Source organism: Melospiza melodia, unplaced genomic scaffold (genome assembly GCF_035770615.1).
Source record: "Melospiza melodia melodia isolate bMelMel2 unplaced genomic scaffold, bMelMel2.pri scaffold_28, whole genome shotgun sequence".
NCBI lineage: Eukaryota > Metazoa > Chordata > Aves > Passeriformes > Passerellidae > Melospiza > Melospiza melodia.
This window is the reverse complement of record NW_026948600.1, coordinates 6374115-6391859: the sequence shown is the minus strand read 5'-3', so window position 1 is coordinate 6391859 and position 17745 is coordinate 6374115. Positions and strand designations below refer to the sequence as shown.

Below are 17745 nucleotides of genomic sequence, written 5' to 3'. Positions count from 1 at the left end.
CATTTGGGGGACATTTGGGGTCATTTGGGGCTATTTTGGGGACACTTTGGGGACACTTTGGGGACATCTCAGGCTCCTGTGGAGAGAGGAGCGGGTCAGGGGTGGCACTGTCCCCTCGGTGTCCCCTTGGTGTCCCCAAAGTGTCCCCAATGTTTCCAATGACCCCAAATGTCCCCAAATCCTCCCCAGTGTCCCCAAATTTCCCCAATCCCTTCAGTGTCCCCAAATGTCCCCAAAATGTCACAAAGTGTCCCCAACCCCCAATGTCCCCGAATCCCCTCCAGTGTCCCCAATGTCCCCAATGTCCCCAAATGTCCCCAAATGTCCCTAATGTCCCCAGGTCCCACCTGGCCTTGCTGCGGCACTTGCACTGCCCACCTGAGGGGACACAGAGGGGACAACGGGGACACAGGGGACAGTGACACAGGGGACACAGGGGACACAGGGGACACCGGGGACACAGGGGACAGGGACACAGGGGACACAGGGGACACAGGGGACAATGACAGTGACAGTGACACAGGGACACAGGGGACACAGGGGACACAGGGGACAATGACAGTGACACAGATGACAATGACAAGGACAATGACACACAGGTGACACAGGTAACAGTGACACAGGTAACAATGACAATGTCACTCACTGAACAGGACGGCGATCCCCAGCACGCTCAGCACACACAGGTGACAATGACATACAGGTGACAATGACACACAGGTGACAGTGACACAGGTGACAGTGACATTGACACATAGGTGACAATGACACACAGGTGACACAGGTGACACTGACACAGGTGACACAGGTGACACAGGTGACACTGACACAGGTGACAGTGACACACAGGTGACAGTGAAACACAAGCGACACAGGTGACAATGACACAGGTGACAATGACACACAGGTGACAGTGACACACAGGTGACAGTGACACACAGGTGACACAGGTGACAATGACAGACAGGTGACACACAGGTGACAATGACAATGACAATGTCAGTGTCACTCACTGAACAGCACAGCGATCCCCAGCACGCTCAGCACCGTGGCCACCACGAGGCCACTGACGCGCAGGTGACACCGGTCTGGGGACACACGGGGACACCTTGGGGACACCTGGGGGGGCACCTGGGGACAGCTGGGGACAAATGAGACACACCTGGGGACACTTTAGAGACACCTGGGGGCACCTGGGGACACCTTGGGGACACCTAGGGAGACTTTGGGGACACACAGGGCCTCCTTGGGGACACTTGGAGACACTTTGAGGATACCTTGGGGACATTTTGGGACATTCTGGGGACAGCTGGGGACACCTGTGACACATCTGGGGACACTCTGGGGACACCTGGGGACATCTTGGGGACATCTAGGGACATTTGGGGCCATTTTGGGACATTTCAGGGACATTTGGAGACATTTTGGGGACATTTGGAGACATTTTGGGACACTTTGGGGCCCTCCTAGTTTGTCCCAGTTTGTCCCAGTTTGCCCCAGTTTGTCACTCACTGTACTGGAACGGACTGGAGGCACCTGGGGGCGAGGGGAGGGGTCAGAAACCAGTACGGACCAGTACGGACCAGTATAGACCAGTATGGAGCAGTATAAACCAGTATGGACCAGTACGGACCCTCCCTCCCAGTATAAACCAGTATCCCCAGTTTGTCCCAGTCCCTCCCAGTATGACCCAGATCCCCCCAGTTCCCTCCCAGTATAAACCAGTCCCTCCCAGTTTGTCCCAGCCCCCTCCCAGTATAAACCAGTATCTCCCAGTCCCCCCCAATTCTCCCTCAGTTCCCTCCCAGTCCCTCCCAGTTCATCCCAGTCCCTCCCAGTTTGTCCCTCCCGGTATCACCAGTGCCCGCAGCCGCTCTCTCTCCATTCTGTGACCTTTGAGGGAACTGGGACGGACTGGGAGGGACTGGGAGGGACTGGGACAAACTGGGAGGGACTGGGAGAGACTGGGATGGACTGGGATGAACTGGGATAAACTGGGATGGACTGGGAGGGAACTGGGACAGACTGGCGGATACTGGTTTATACTGGAAGGGACTGGGAGGGAATTGAGGGATACTGGGAGGAGGGAATGGGACAGACTGGGACAAACTGGGGGATACTGGGAGGGGAACTGGGACAAACTGGGAGGGACTGAGGGGAACTGGGAGGGGACTGAGGGAGAATTGGGAGTGATTGTGTTATACTGGGAGGGACTGGGATAAACTGGGAGGGACTGGGATGGACTGGGAGTGACTGGGTTATACTGGGAGGGTATTGGGACAAACTGGGAGGGGACTGGTTTATACTAGGAGGGCACTGGAAGGGACTGGGTCATACTGGGAGGGGACTGGGATGGACTGGGATGGACTGGGAGGGACTGGAGTGGACTGGGATGGCACTGGGTCATACTGGGAGGGAACTGGGATGGTTTTGGGGTTACTGGGACAAACTGGGAGGGAACTGGGAGGGAATTGGGGCAACTGGGGGAGAATTGGGATGGACTGGGATATACTGGGAGGGAACTGGGACAGACTGGAAGGATACTGGGAGGGACTGGAGGGAACTGGGAATGGATGAAGGGGGAACTGGAGGGACAAACTGGGAAGGACTGGGACAGACTGGGAGGGACTGGGAGGGGATTGAGGGATACTGGGAGGAGATTATGACAAACTGGGAGGGACTGGGAAGGACTGGTTTATACTGGGAGGGACTGGGAGAGGACTGGCAGATACTGGTTTATACTGGGAAGGACTGGGAGGGACTGGGGGTGCACTGGGAGGGAATTGAGGGATACTGGGAGGAGGGCATGGGACAGACTGGGACAAACTGGGGGATACTGGGAGGGAACTGGGACAAACCGGGAGGGACTGAGGGGAACTGGGAAGGGATTGGGACAAACTGGGGGGGGGCAGGAGGGAAACTGGGACAAACTGGGAGGGGACTGGGATGGACTGGGAGGGAACTGGGTTATACTGGGAGGGGACTGGGGCCAGGTGAGTCACTGGGATTCCTGAGCAGGGTGGGACTGGAACAAACTGGGACAAACTGGTGGGGACTGGGATAGACTGGGAGTTACTGGTATGGACTGGGGAGCACTGGGGGGGTTACTGGGAATTACTGGGATGAACTGGGGAGGTACTGGGAGTTACTGGGAAGTTACTGAGAGTTACTGGGAAGTTACTGGGAAGGACTGGGAGTTACTGGGATGGACTGGGAGGGACTGGGAGTTACTGGGATGAACTGGGAGTTACTGGGATGAACTGGGGCCCCACGCACCTTCCCAGAGCAGCCGCTAAAACTGGGAATGGAGGGGGTGGGGGGGGTAACTGGGAGGGGGCGGGGCCAAGAAAACAAAAGACGTGGCCAAGGAAAGAAGGGGCGTGGTCATAGAAGGGGCGGGGGCAGAGCTGAGGAGGGGCCGGGGAGGGACTGGGACAAACTGGGGCATACTGGGACGGACTGGGAGGGACTGCGACATACTGGGAGGGGACTAGGGCAAACTCGGACATACTGGAAGTGATACTGGGATAAACTGGGAGGGACTGGGATGGACTGGGAGATACTGGGAGGCACTGGGGCAAACTGGGATGTACTGGGAGCGATACTGGGATGGACTGAGAGGCACTGGAGGGTTAAGGGGGCTGTTCCCGCCTCCACCGCCTGCCATTGGCTGACGCTCTCGCCCGTCACTTGCTGAGACCAATCAGCGCCCGGGAACACGACCTGGGGGCAGGGCCTGGAGGCGGTGCAATTTTAGAAACTTTTAGCCTTCAACTCCCATCATGCACCGCAACCCTATAGACGCCTAATGGAGCCGGGCCTACAGCTCCCGTCATGCCCGGCGGCCCAATAGACCCTAAAGGAGCCGGGCCTACATCTCCCGTCATGCCCCGCGCACCAATAGACCCTAATGGTACCGGGCTTACATCTCCCGTCATGCCCCGCGCTCCCCACAGCGCCCGTTATCGCCTTCCCGTGCCCCACTGGCGCCCCCAGACCCTGCGGGACCCCCGGCTGCCCTCCAGAGCTCACCCGGGACCCCCAAATGCCTCCTGGGACCCCCAAACGCCCCAGGGCACGCAGAGGCCTCCGAGGGCCGCTTTCGGGCCTACATCTCCCGTCATCCCCGCGGCCACAGAGCCCCCTCATGGCCGAGGTCCGGCCCTGCCAACCCCGACACGTCCCGCGCCCCACGGAGACCCCTCAGAGCCCCCCCAGGTGCCCTCCAAGGGCGCCCCGAGGCCACAGGGTCCTCTCAGGTGCCCTCCCGGATCCTCGAGCGCTCGTCACAGGCAGTTCTGGGACTACAGCTCCCATCGTGCCCCGCGGCTCCATTAAGCACCATTAAAGCAGGGCCTCTATCCCCCATGATGCCCCGCGGCCTCATTAAACAAAGCCTTCATCTCCTGTGATGCACCGGGGCTCTAATAAAGCAGCGCCTATATCTCCCATCATCCTCCGCGCCCCATCAATCCCTATTGTATCCGTGCATACAACTCCCATCATCCCCTGAGCCCTATAGAGCTCTATTATACCCGTGCATACAACTCCCATCATTCCTCGCGCCCCGTTGAGCCCCATTATACACAGGCCTCTATAGGGCTCTATCATACCGCCTTATACACAGGCCTCCAACTCCCATCATGCCCCGTGCTCCATAGAGCTCATTATACCCACGCCTCCAACTCCCATCATCCCCTGCGCCCCTAGATCCCTATTATATCTGTCCATACAACTCCCATCATCACCCGCGCCCCATAGAGCCCAATTATATTCGTGCATACAACTCCCATCATCCCTCACGCTCCATAGATCCCTATTATACCCGCGCATACAACTCCCATCATGCCCCGTGCCCCATAGATCGCCATTATATCCGCGCCTCCAACTCCAATCACCCCCCGCCTCACAGATCGCCGATAATTCCCTCCCACACCCCAAAAACCTCCCCAAAACAAAGAAAAAACCCCAAATTTCTTTGACCACCAACACTCAGACACCTCTGAGCTCCCAAATCCTTTAATATTCGCAATTTCCCCCTGTTTAAACCCTCCCTCCCATCGAATTCAGCTCAGCGCGTTTGACTGAGCTCCATCTCCTCCACCGGGGGTTTTTGGGGCGATTTTGGGTTTTTGGGGGTTTTTGGGGTCCCTCAGAGCAGGGCCTGGCCCCACTGGGTGGGCAGGACCCTGAATCTCCGTTTCAGGGCCAGGCGGTGCCGCGAGAATTTGTCATCGGGGGAGAAGCGGGCGGGGTGGGCCGAGCGTGTGGGGAGCCCGGCCGGGGACACTTTCTGAGGGGAAAATCACACAGAATCCTAAAAAATCCCACAAAATTCCACATATTATCCCAAATTCCCCCTCAGGACAAGCAAACTCCCCCCAAATCCCCCCAAAATCTTTAAAATTCCCCCCCCCCCAAATTCCTCTCCTCAGGACACCCGAAATTTCCCGCCAAATTCCCCCCTCAGGACACCCCAAAATTCCTCAAAAATCCCAAAACTGCCACCTCAGGACACTCAAAATCCCACAAATTCCCCCAAAATGCCCCAAATTTCCCATCAGGACACCCAAATTCCCCCAAATTCCCCCAAAATCCCCATATTTCCCATCAGGACACCCAAATTCCCATAAATTCCCCCCAAAATCCCTCAAATTCCCCCTCAGGAAACCAAAAACTCCCCAGATTTCCCCCAAATTGCCTCGAAAATCCACGCTCAGGACACCCACAATGTCTCAATTTCCCCCAAAATCCCCAAATTCCCCCCTCTGGACACCCAAATCCTCCAAAATCCCCCAAAATTCCCTCTCAGAACACCTAAATTCTCCCAAATCCCTCAAATTCCCCCTCAGAACACCCAAAATCCCCCGAATTCCTCCCAAACTTCCACAAATTCCCCCCTCAGAATGCCCAAATTCCCCCAAAATTCCCCCTCAGGAAACCCAAAATCCCCAAAATTCCCCAAAATAACCCAAATTCTCCCATCAGGACAACAAAAATCCCCCAAATTACTCTCAAATACCCCAAAATTCCCTCTCAGAACCCCCAAATTCTCCCAAATCCCCCCCTCAGGACACCTAAAATCCCTCAAAATCCCCAAAGTCCCCAAATTCCCCCCAAACTCCCCCTCAGAACATCCAAAATTGCCCAAATTCTCCCTCAGAACACCCAATCTCCCCAAAAATGCCCCAAATTTCCCCCTCAGGATGCCCAAATTCCCCCCAAAATCCCCCAAATTCCCATTAATGAACTCCACCAAATTTCCCTAAAATTCCCCCAATTTGCCCAAAATTTCCCAAATTCCCTCCTCAGGACAACCTGAATCCCCCTAAAAAAACCCTTGGGACACCCAAATTCCCTCAAATTCCCCCCAAAATTCCCCCTCAGGATGCCCCAAATCCCCCAAGTTCTCCCAAAATGCCCCAAATTCTTCCCCAAATTCTCCCCTCAAGACATCCAAACTCCCCCAAAATCCCCCTCAGGACACCCAAAGTCCCTCAAATTCCCCCAAAACCCTCCCAAATTCCCTCAAATTCCCCCCTCTGGACACCCAAATTCCCATGAATTCCCCCCAAATTCCCCCAAAATTCTCCTCTCAGGAAACCCAAACTTCCCCAAAATGCCTCAAACTCCCCCAAATCCCCCCTCAGGACACACCAAATTCCCCAAATTCTCCAAAATCCCCAACATTCCTGTTTTTGACCCCAAACTTCCCACCTGAGCACCCAAATTCCCATTTTTAGTCCCAAACTTTCCCTTCCTTGACACAAATTCTCCTTTTTCAGTCCCCAATTTCCCTTTTTGGCCCCAAATTCCCCTTCTTTGGTCCAATTTTTCCCTTTTGTAGACTAAAATTTCCCTTTTTTAGATCCAGACTTCTCACCTGAGCACCCAAATTCCTCTTTTAGACCCAAATTCTCCTTTTTGAGCCCAAAATTTCCCTTTTTTCAGTCCAGATTTCCCTTTTTGAGTAAAATCTTCCCACCTGAGCACCCAAATTCCCCTTTTAGACCCGAATTCTCCTTTTTTGGTACAAATTTCCCTCTTTTGGACCCAAATTCTCCCATTTTCAGCCCAAATTCTCCATTCTTGGCTCCAAATTCTCCACGTTTTGAACCCAAATTTCCCTTTTTTGGACCCAAATTCCCCCCCCCCCCTTTTTTTTTTGTTGCAAATTTCTCATTTTTGGACCCAAAACACTTGATTCCAGTTGGTGGGAGAACCCAGAGATTTTCAAAAAGGATGTGTGGAAAAGAGTAGTTTTTGTCACTGTGTGTATACTTGGAGGATTGCTCTTTTTACTGTACTTATTTATCTGTTTCACTAAAACAGCATTTGCCGTGCAGACCAACCTAAAGAAACCAAGGAAAGTGACAAAGTTAAGTAACCGTGATTACCAAAGTGCACAAGAAATTTACAGTAAATTCAAGAAATTAAATAGGAAACCCACGAATCAAAAATTGTAAGTTGATGAGAGCTTAAAATTTAGGCTCGATCAAAGAGAAAGAGGGGAGACTGTTATGAACAAAAATTCTGTTGATTTTTTCTGTGAGAAAAAGGTTACCACTGTTGCTGCTGGGGTTCTGCCTGTGTTATGGTAGTTACAGGTCGCTGTTGTTAATGGTTGTTTTTGTATCAGTGAAAGCCCAGGCTGGGGCGAGGTAATGGCCCTGCTCTGAGACGGTGAAGGGTGGGGACACCCTGAACAGCGAGGAGAAGAGACTTTGGAGGGGAGGGATGTGCAAAATACTCCAAGGACCAGCATGCTGTGTGGGACCCCTGCTCCGAATGCACTGAGAAAATCCCAAAAACAACGAGCCAGCTAAGAGTTGAGAGATTGGAGTGATGTCTGGATGAGAGGAGCGGAGTGCTGGGCCTGCAGAGATGCTGAAAACCTTCGTTGTTCCTCACCCTGTGTTTGAGAGCCCCCGGGCCGGGTCTGGGAGGAAGTGAGACTGAGACCAATCCAGCATCGGAGGGTGTTGATGCCCTAAAGGCTCCCACGAGGACCGGACCCCCAGCTCTGCCCCTGGTGGACAAAGCTGCGCATGTCGTCCTCCTCCTCTGAGTCGCCCTGGGAGAGGACGGGGACTGAAGCCCCGCTGAGCTGCCCAATCCTGAGCTGATCACTTTTAATAAAGGCATTAAAAAGGAGAAGAAGTCTCCTGGCCCTGTTTATTTCAAGCTACACAAAGTTCCTTGGCAAGAGTCACTCTGCTCCTGAGGGGACATTTCAGGCACACCAAGGCAACAAAGCAACAACAAAACCAAACCAAATCCAGACAATAAAACCAGAAATGAACCGAGAACAGTCCCTGTGTGTGTGTGAGAGACACAAGGACAGTGAGGGCAAGGATAAAAGGAATATGGCCTAAAAGCTTAACAGAGCTCAAACTTAACAGGACTTATCTCATACCTTAATTTTAACTGATACAGTCAACTGCACAATTTACAAAAGAACAGCACTTAACAGTATTTAACCTAACTTAAAACCTATATTAGAAATTTAACAGAGGAATAAAACTTAACAATATTCAACTTAGCTTATAAGTTATATTTAACATACGTAGCAAAGGAACAATTCTTAGAAGCATTTGACTTAGCTTAGACCTCATGACTTAACCTCACTTACAGGCCTGACTGGCTCAGCTATCCAAGGCACTCAAGCCCCTCAGAGAGCAGCATTTCTGCCACATTTCTCCAGCACAGGCACTCCTGTGTGCACACAGACACAAAGAGTCAGTGCAAGGCACCCAGGAGCAATTCCCCTGAGGGAAGGGAATGCTCCCTGTGGATCCTTTGGCATCTCCCCAGCGGGCAAAGGGCTGAGCCTGGAGGAGTGGGGGGATTGGCCCAGGCTCCGTTGTTGTTGGGGATCCCTGAGTGCAGCAAATGGGAGAGTTCCCGGCTGGGAGAGGCCGCACTCAGAGGGAGTGGCTGGCCCAGGAGACCTCCAAGGGCTCCTTTTGGAGCGCTGTTTGTAGGGCCCCAAGGAGGGGCTTCAGTCCCAGCAATGGCTCATCCTAGCCGCACTTGGCACCAACAGCTTTCTTTGGCAGTGTGAGAACAGGGATGTTGTGCCACAGAGGGAAAAAAAACACCTCCCAGGGCTGCTCCTGCAGAAACCAGGAGCTGGTTGGGCAGCACCAATGCCTGGAGCAGACAATGTTTGTGATGAGCTGCAGAGGAGCTGATCCCAGGGACTGTTGGCCAAGGCCGAGGCCCAAGGACCATTTCTCAGCTGGCAGGGCGGCCTGAGAAGGGGAGGGGGAATGCAGCAGCGCAGGGCCCATGGAACCAAGGGACCATTGTGACACTGTGGGCCCCTGTGAGACCAAGGGACCATTGTGACACTGCGGGGCCCTGTGAGACCAAGGGACCATTGTGACACTGTGGGGCCTCATGGAATCATAGAGAGCACTGTGACATTGCTGGGCCTCATGGAACCAAGGGGACTGTCCTGACACTGTGTGGCTCCATGGAATGTAGGGTTCATTGTGACACTGAGAGACACCATCAAACCAAGGGTCCATTGTGGCAATGCGGGGAGTCCTCAAACTGTGGAGACCATTATGACACTTTGGGGTGTCATGGAACCGATGGGCCATAGTGACACTGCAAGGCTCCACGGAGCCAAGGGTCCAAACTGTGACTTTGCAGGGCCTCATGGAACCCCGGAGAGATCATTAGGACACTTTACAGCCTCATGGAATGAAGGAAACCATTGTGACACCGAGGGGCACCATGGAATCATGGAGACCATTGTGACACTTTGAGGCCCCATGGAATAACTAAAGCATTGTGTCACTGTGAGGCCTCATGGAACCAGAGAGACCACTGGGACCCTGGAGGTCACCAGAGAACCAAGAGCACCATTGTGGTACTGTGGGGCCTCGTGAAAACAAGAGGCCTTTGTGACACTGCAGGGCTGCCTGGAACCAGAGAGACCACTGGGACCCTGGAGGTCACCAGAGAACCAAGAGCACCATTGTGGTACTGTGGGGCCTCGTGAAAACAAGAGGCCTTTGTGACACTGCAGGGCTGCCTGGAACCAAAGGTCCAGTGTGACATTGCAGGCCCTCCTGTCATCAATGGTCCATTGTGACACTGTGGAGCCAATGGAGACCATTGTGACACTGCAAACACCCAGGGTACAAAGGTCCATTGAGACATTGCAGGCCTTGTGGAACAGAGGAGTCACGTGACATTGTGGGGCCTGGGGAACCATGGAGACCACTGTGACACTGCAAGGCCTCATGGAATCAGTGGGACCATTGTGCGACTTCAGTGCCTTGTGGAGCCGAGGGGACATTGTGACACTGCTGGACCCCATGGAAACAAGACACCAATATGTCACTGACATTTTTTCATAAAAATCCTTTCTTTGGGATTTTTCCTCTTCTGGGAAGCTGAGGACGCAGAAGAAGAATGCAAGCAATTGTTATCTGCTGCTGTGGAATGTAGCAGGTACACCTATGATTGGCCCACGTTCCATGTTTACAATTAAGGGCCAACCAGGACCAAGCTCTCTGGGACAGATTCACAGAGAGCTCTCTTGTTTATTGCTGTTCCTATTCTTTTCTTAGCTTAGCAGCTTCTGAACTTTTCTCTCTATTCCTTTTAGCATAGTCATAATGTATTATATATCATGAATTAATAAATCCAGCCTTCTGATCATGAAGCCAAGATTCTCGTCTATCTCTTCACCCCTGAGGAACCCTTGCAAAGCCATGTGGCACTGTGGGGCCTCATGGATCCAAGGCACCATTGTGACCCTATGGGGCCCCACAAAACCATGGGAAGATGGAACAGGTCTTGCTGGTTTGGCCTCCCCGGGGCCACCTGACTGGTCCAGCTGACTTTGGAACATTAAGACTCTCTTGTCATCTGCTTCTGAAACACTGGTACTCTGTGCTTTCCTTCCCAATGAAAAAGAACTCTTATTTTCCACCAGGCACCCATTGCCTGAATTGGGATTTCACCTCCAAATTTCCCTATATCCAGAGATTGTTCCAATAGGAATATTGCCAGGAAAAGTCTAGCTGCCAGTGGTTTCATGAGGGTCACTTCCCATCTGTCCCCAAAATACTGGGGAAGGCTCCATGCTTTCCTTCCTGTGGAAAGAACTGTCCTGCTTCTTCAGGTGCCCATGGCCAAGACTGGCCTTCCACCTCCAAAATTCCTTCAGTTCAAAAATGCTCCCAGACAAAATCTGCCCTTATTGGAAGGTCTGACAGGCCTTGGCCTTGTGAGGCTCTCAGCTGCCTTCCAAACACTGGAGCCCTGCGTTTTCCTTCCTGTGGAATAGAACTGTCCTTCTCCTCCAGGCATCCAAGGACAGAATTGGGATTTCACCTCCAACATTCCCTGTTGTGAGAGACTGGAGGAGATTGTTGGCTCAAAACATTTTTGCACAGGGGAGGAAGGGGCAGGTCCAGCCTTGCCCTGCCCTGGAACTGCAATGCTTCTGTGCCCTGGAACCCCAATCCCCCCAGAGCCTCTATCCCAGCCCAGCAGTGTCTGCCAGTCCCTGGCACAGCACAGGCAATGCTCCACAGCCACCTCTGCAGCCCCAGCCCAGCTCCTGAGGGACCAAATGAGCCCAAGGCCCACCTGGGGGAAGGGCCCAGGGAAACCAAGGGATATTTAAGGCTGACCACAAGGCAAGCACATATCTTGGCCCTACTTCCTCTTGGAATTTCCATCTGAAATGTGCTGGAATCCAGGAGTTGTTACCTCTGTTTGTGCTCCTCTGTATTTTTTTGCCTTTCCCTCTTTCTGTCATTTCCTTCTATTTCTGTCCTTTTGTAAATTTGAGTAATGTAAAATTCAAATAGCTTAGAGTTTGTGAAGTTGAATGGGCCAAGTCAGTGCTTTAAGAAGTGTTCTGTGTTGATTGAATGTCGTTTTAAACCAGTTGCTAAAATTTCTCTCATTTTGTGAAGTTACCAGCAAAGTCTGTTTTGTTGTTTTGGGGTCCTGAAAATCTCTTGCTGGTAGTTCTCCAGTACATCCTACTCAGAGGACACAAACAATTGTAATTCCTTTTAAATGTCTCCTTGAGAGAGTTTTTTGGGGGATGGGAGTCAGGGCTTGTCTGTCCTGCTTGGCACAGCCCAGGCAGGGCTTTCCCAGCCACATTCCACACTCCATTTACCAGCTGGAGCTGCTGCTGCCTCTGAGTTGTGCTGCCCCAGCCCCAGGGACGCTCTCCTTGTCTGCCCATTCCCCCACGGTCTCTGGGCAGGGATGGTCTCAGTGGGGCTACTGACATCCTCAGCACCTTGGAGGCTGCTGCTGAATTTCACTGCTCCAGGGGCTTGTTCAGCCTTCAGCTCTTCAGTGCAGGAATTCCGTGTCCCAGGGTTCATTAACATTCAGAACAGCTGAACAAGCCAAGCCTCTGGGAATAATTTGATTTTAATTTTCAAATCTTTTGTGGTTAATTAGATGAATTCCAGGAGTCTTTTCAAGGTGAATCGATTCTATCTAAAAAGACAGTGAGAAAAGATTACTTAGGCCAAATTTAAGAGTTTTTTCCCTGTCAATTTATTGATACGTGCTATCTCCAGCTGACACTGAATCCAAGGACCTCCTCATGCAGTTTGAATAGATATGAAAGTCAAGACCCTTCAAGGCTGACAATCAATCAGACTCTGTCCCTGCCCCCACCCCACCATTTCCCCCATCCAAGCCCTGGCACTCAGAGCAGCCTTGTGCCAATCTGAGCTCCCTGCAGCCCAGACTGCACCTGCAGCTTTCAGCTCCTTGGCTCCAACTCCCACCTGCTTTCCTTGGAGAAGGAGCTGCCCGAGACACAGAGGGCTGTTCATTTCTTGTCAGCCAACAAAGCCAAGGGAAGGCACAGCTCCATCAAATGCAAAAGTCATTCCTCTGCTGGATATTAAATCCACTTTCCACAGCAGACAGTCTCAGCGCAATGGAAAACACCTTCTGTGCCCAGCACAGATCCCAAGGTCCCCCCAAACTCTTCCTGCCCCAATTCTGCCCAGTTTTGCTCTTTGCATACAAGAGTCCCACGCTGAAGTCAGGAGCTCCCTCCATGCCCAGAGGGAGGAAAAGAGAGAAAGGGGATGAAGAGCTCTCCTGTGCAGAGCCCCTGCAGTGGGAACCACAACTTATCAGGTTTGTGTCCTTTGGGCTCAGGAACTGGTGACGTTCAGGGGCACAGAAGGGTTTCTTGCCAAAAAACACAATTGAACAGGATACAGTTTAACATTGCAGCAAACAGAGTTCTCCATGATGTCCCAGCAGCATCTGATATGTCCATCATCCGTAAGGGATTTCTGTACAGGAACAGTTTTAGACAAAGACATAAGAAAAGGCAGTTCTGTGATAGATATAAACACCATAAAGATGTTGATTATTTATTTGCACTTTGGAATGACTGGGCAACTTCCTGCAGCTCAAAGCATGAAGCCAGTCAGTTGAGAGGCATGACCAGAGAGCATCTGGAGGAGGAAATCTGGGAGCAATGGGAAGCATAAATATCCAGCTCGTCTAGTGAAGAGATGTCCTTAGACATGGCCATTTCAATAGGAGAGCTTGAAACCCCAAATGGAAAAGAGAGATTTATATAATAGAATGAATACTGGTGACACCAGTAGAAAGCAAGATCAGTATTTCTTCTCCTGCCATCTGTACACCTCCAGGAAAACCCTGTTCCTGGTGGGAAAACTTTGCCGTTTCTTAACAGTACTCAAATGACCCAGATGATAAAGTTGTGCCTGTATATGATGAAACTAACAGGTATTAAAACCTGTGCCCCTTTCCAGGCAGACATCAGCTGTGTGGCCATGAACAGGCAGTGCTACTTGTGCCCTGAGGTGCCCAGCTGGGATTGCATGTGTCCAAGAGCACCTGAGGGAGAGCAGAGCACCTTGCAAGCTGCAGGGCCCTGACAGCCCCGCAGGGCTCCTGTCCCATCAACATCTGCTCTGATCCAGTCTGAAACAGGGCCCAGCATGGTGCTGGGATCATCAGAGAGCTGAGGTGTGTGCTGGAATTCAATGTCCTCCCCATCCGGCAGCAGCCCTGCATTTCCCTGCTGCAGCCTTGGTCTCCAGCACAGCCATGGAGGCTCTTTGGGCTCTGGAATGTTCCTGCGGCCCCCAGGGGCAGCTGAGCTCTGCCTTTGGCACAGTCAGGCCTGGCCAGCATGGGCCATGCTCAGCAATTGCTTGTGTGTGCCTGGCCTTGCTGTCAGCTCCAGCAGCGGCTGCGTGGCCCCTTTGTGGCCCTGTGCAGGCCCAGCCATGGTCGCCCAGTACCTGTGCAGGCCCAGCCCAGGCCAGGAGCACTGCGGCTGGGAACGGCCCCTGTGCTGTGGTGCCCACAGCAGCCTTGGGGCTCTGTGCCCCATGGCCTCCCTGCTGGGCAGCCTCTGCCAGCTCCTGCAGAGCCCCTGGCACCTGTGGGGCTGCACAGACAGCCCTGCCCCGGGCTCTGCCGGCCTCTGGGCCAGCAGAGAGGCAGCCAGGGCTGGCCATGGCCAGGAACAGGCCCTGAGCCCTGCAGGAGGATGGAGCTGGGCCACAGCCAAACTCAGCCCAGGCCAAAGCTGGGCTCAGCAGCCACGGCTGCCAAGGGCCGGGCACAGAGGCTGGCGCTGACAAATGTCCTGGGCCCCCTCCCTGCTCTGTCCATGCCACCAAGGGCACAGAGCAGCCTCCTCTCTGGGGCACTTGCCTGTTTGCAATGCCTTGCACAGGCGCTGGCCCTGCCCCACAAGGCCTGTCCTGAGTCCTGCCCCTGCACGCTCAGCCAGGCTGAGATGGACACTGATGGTTTCTGGGCCAGGCTCTCTGAGCCCAGCCCAGCTCCCTTTAAGCTCTGCCAGCTGCCCTGAGCTCTGGGCAGCACCAAGGGCCTCTCCCCAGCCCAGCCGGCTCTGGCCCCACAGCTCTGCTCAGGCCAGGCTGCTCTGGGCACTGGGCCCACGGCCTCAGCCCCTGGCAAGGGCACAGCAGCAGCTGCAGCTGCCACAGGACTCAGCCCCAGCTATGAGGGAAGGTGCTTGGCCAAGGCCAAAGGAGGCTCCCTGGCTGCCCTGCTCTCCTCTGCTGGAGATGCTGAGAGCTCTGCAGCCCCTGCTGCCATCCCATCGGCCCAGGGCAGCACAAGAGCTCTGGCCTTGGGGCCCTCAAGAGCTGCTCCTGCTCCAGGCCCAGGGCCCATGCCAAAGCTGGGGCAGCCATAAAGCTGTGCCCATTTCTGTTCATTCCTGCTGTGATAAGAATAGTATAAAATTTTTTACAAAGTGGTTGCATATTCATTTATTTCACCTAAACACAATGAGAGACTCCCTTCTTACACAATTTCTCTGGGTCACACAAGTAGGAGGGATAATGAAATTGAAGGGGGTGGATAAGATCATTTCTTTTATTGTATAGAATCAGAAGCAGAAAAAAATTTAAAATATACTTAAGGGGAGACTTGGCCTCTCATGATATGCACTGAGAGCTGCTGACAGAAGAAAGCAGGCCTTCTGTGGCTTGTTCTGGTGGGTTACCTCTGCTGGAGTCCATGTGCCTACCAAGCCACTCTAGCATTCCCCTCCTTGGCTGCACAGGGGAAAGAAAATGTTATGGGGACAAATTGTGGACTGAGATAAGGCAGTTTTCTATAGCAAAAGGGGAAGTTTTTACAGGCACCAGCAATGAGGAAAAACCCCAATAATTTCAATCTCTTCTTCTGTCAGCAAGTGATGTTTAGCCACTTCCTAGGAAGCAGAACTTCAGCAGTTGGAGTGGTTTATCAAGAAGACAAACACTGTAAATAGGAAATGCCCCCTATTCTTCCTCCTTCCTTAGCTTTTATACCAGAACTGGGGCCACACAGTCTGGAATATCTCTTTGGTTAATTTGGGTCTCTGGCCTGCTGGCCCTTCCCAGGATCTGACCCACTTGCAGCCCCTTAACAGAGGGAGAATGCTGAGAGACAGCAGGAGCCAAAGCAGGGGTGTGTTTCCAGCTCCTTTGGGGCTCCCAATGCAAAGCACTGTGAGGGCTCTTATGGGACAATGAAAAGACTGAAAAGCATCCAGTCACAGCTTTCCTGAGAGATTCCTTGAGCTGCTGGTTCCTCAGGCTGTAGATGAGGGGGTTTAGGGCTGGAGACACCACCGAGTACAGAACGGACACTGCCACATCCAGGGATGGAGAGGACATGGAGGGGGGCTTCAGGTGAGCAAATGTGTCAGTGCTGAGGAACAGGGAGACCACAGCCAGGTGAGGGAGGCAGGTGGAAAAGGCTTTGTGCCGTCCCTGCTCGTAGGGGATCCTCAGCACAGCCCTGAAGATCTGCACATAGGAGAAAACAATGAACACAAAACAACCAAAACCTAAACAGAAAGTGACCGCAAGAAGCCCAACTTCCCTTAAGCTGGAGTGTGAGCATGAGAGCTTGAGGATCTGGGGGATTTCACAGAAGAACTGGCCCAGGTCATTGCCGTGGCACAGGGGCAGGGAAAATGTATTGGCTGTGTGCAGCACAGCATTGAGAAAGGCACTGGCCCAGGCAGCTGCTGCCATGTGGGCACAAGCTCTGCTGCCCAGGAGGGTCCCGTAGTGCAGGGGTTTGCAGATGGACACGTAGCGGTCATAGCACATGATGGTCAGAAATGCAAATTCTGATGCAATGAAAAAGGCAAAGAAAAACACCTGTGCAGCACATCCAGTGTAGGAAATAGTCCTGGTGTCCCAGAGGGAATTGTGCATGGCTTTGGGGACAGTGGTGCAGATCATGCCCAGGTCAGTGAGGGCCAGGTTGAGCAGGAAGAAGAACATGGGCGTGTGCAGATGGTGGCTGCAGGCTACGGCACTGATGATGAGGCCGTTGCCCAGGAGGGCAGCCAGGGAGATGCCCAGCAAGAGGCAGAAGTGCAGGAGCTGCAGCTGCCGCGTGTCTGCCAATGCCAGCAGGAGGAAGTGCCTGATGGAGCTGCTGTTGGACATTCCTTCACTCTGGGCATTGTGGACTGTAGAAACAAGACATTGGAAAGCTGAGACCGAGCTCTTAGAATAAACCCTAAAGAGTTATTTTAGGAATTCTCTCAAAGCTACTTCTCTACCTGTGGGGAAACTTCACTCAATATGTTTATTCTTGAGCTTGGGTTTATGCTCCTGATTTACTGATTCATCTTAAGCACTGCTCTCAGCCTGAACCCTGGGGAAGCCCACAGGGAAAACAGGGCTCCCTCTGCCCCATTGCAGTCAGGCCTGCTGGTCCCCACACAGGTGCACTTTGCCCATTCCACCTCCCTCTAGTTCAGGGTGATCCAACATAAACTGAGCTTGAAAAAGAAGTCGAGTTTTTAAAGACTCCAGTTTAAAAGTCAATTTCTCTAAGCCCTTCTCTCTTTCCCTACACAGCTGGACAGTGAGGGATGCCAAGGGTTGGTCTGGCTCTCTGCTGCCTCGAGTTGTGTCTACAGGGAGCTGTTTCTCTCTATCCAAGCCCTGTCCCTGCCAGTGCTGCCAGAGCCCAGCCCAGCCCTGGGGCTCAGCTCTGCCCTGCAGACCCCTCCCAGCACAGGGCACTGCCCAGGGGCATCTCCCTGGGAGCAGGGCCTTAAGGGCAGGGCAGACAAACAGAGATGCTGCAAGCCAAGGTGCTGCTGCTGCTGTCTGTAGGGAGAGGAGGCTGAGGAGGCACTTTCTGAGGGAGATCTGAGGCCCATCTGCTGATGCCCAGGGTGAGAGTGCAGGAGTCTCAGTGACACAC

At 53.1% G+C, this 17745-nt stretch overlaps 1 protein-coding gene across 1 annotated transcript; it reads right to left on the bottom strand.

Moving 5' to 3' along the window:
- Positions 1 to 15836: 15836 nt before the first annotated feature.
- Positions 15837 to 16976, bottom strand: LOC134433873 (olfactory receptor 14J1-like). The gene is made up of 2 exons (XM_063182574.1): positions 16071 to 16976; positions 15837 to 15935 (listed from the first exon to the last, which is right to left on the bottom strand). The coding sequence occupies exons 1-2, from the start codon at positions 16974 to 16976 to the stop codon at positions 15837 to 15839; spliced, it is 1005 nt and encodes a 334-aa protein (XP_063038644.1).
- Positions 16977 to 17745: the final 769 nt, after the last annotated feature.

What these genes read in the sequence shown, in the direction of transcription:
- LOC134433873 (XM_063182574.1), bottom strand. Translation starts at nt 16,976, where the DNA reads ATGTCCAACAGCAGCTCCATCAGGCACTTCCTCCTGCTGGCATTGGCA. An exon ending in AGGAATCTCTCAGGAAAGCT is followed by an intron (nt 15,936 to 16,070) that starts GTGACTGGATGC and finishes CCCTCTGTTAAG; the next exon opens with GGGCTGCAAGTGGGTCAGAT.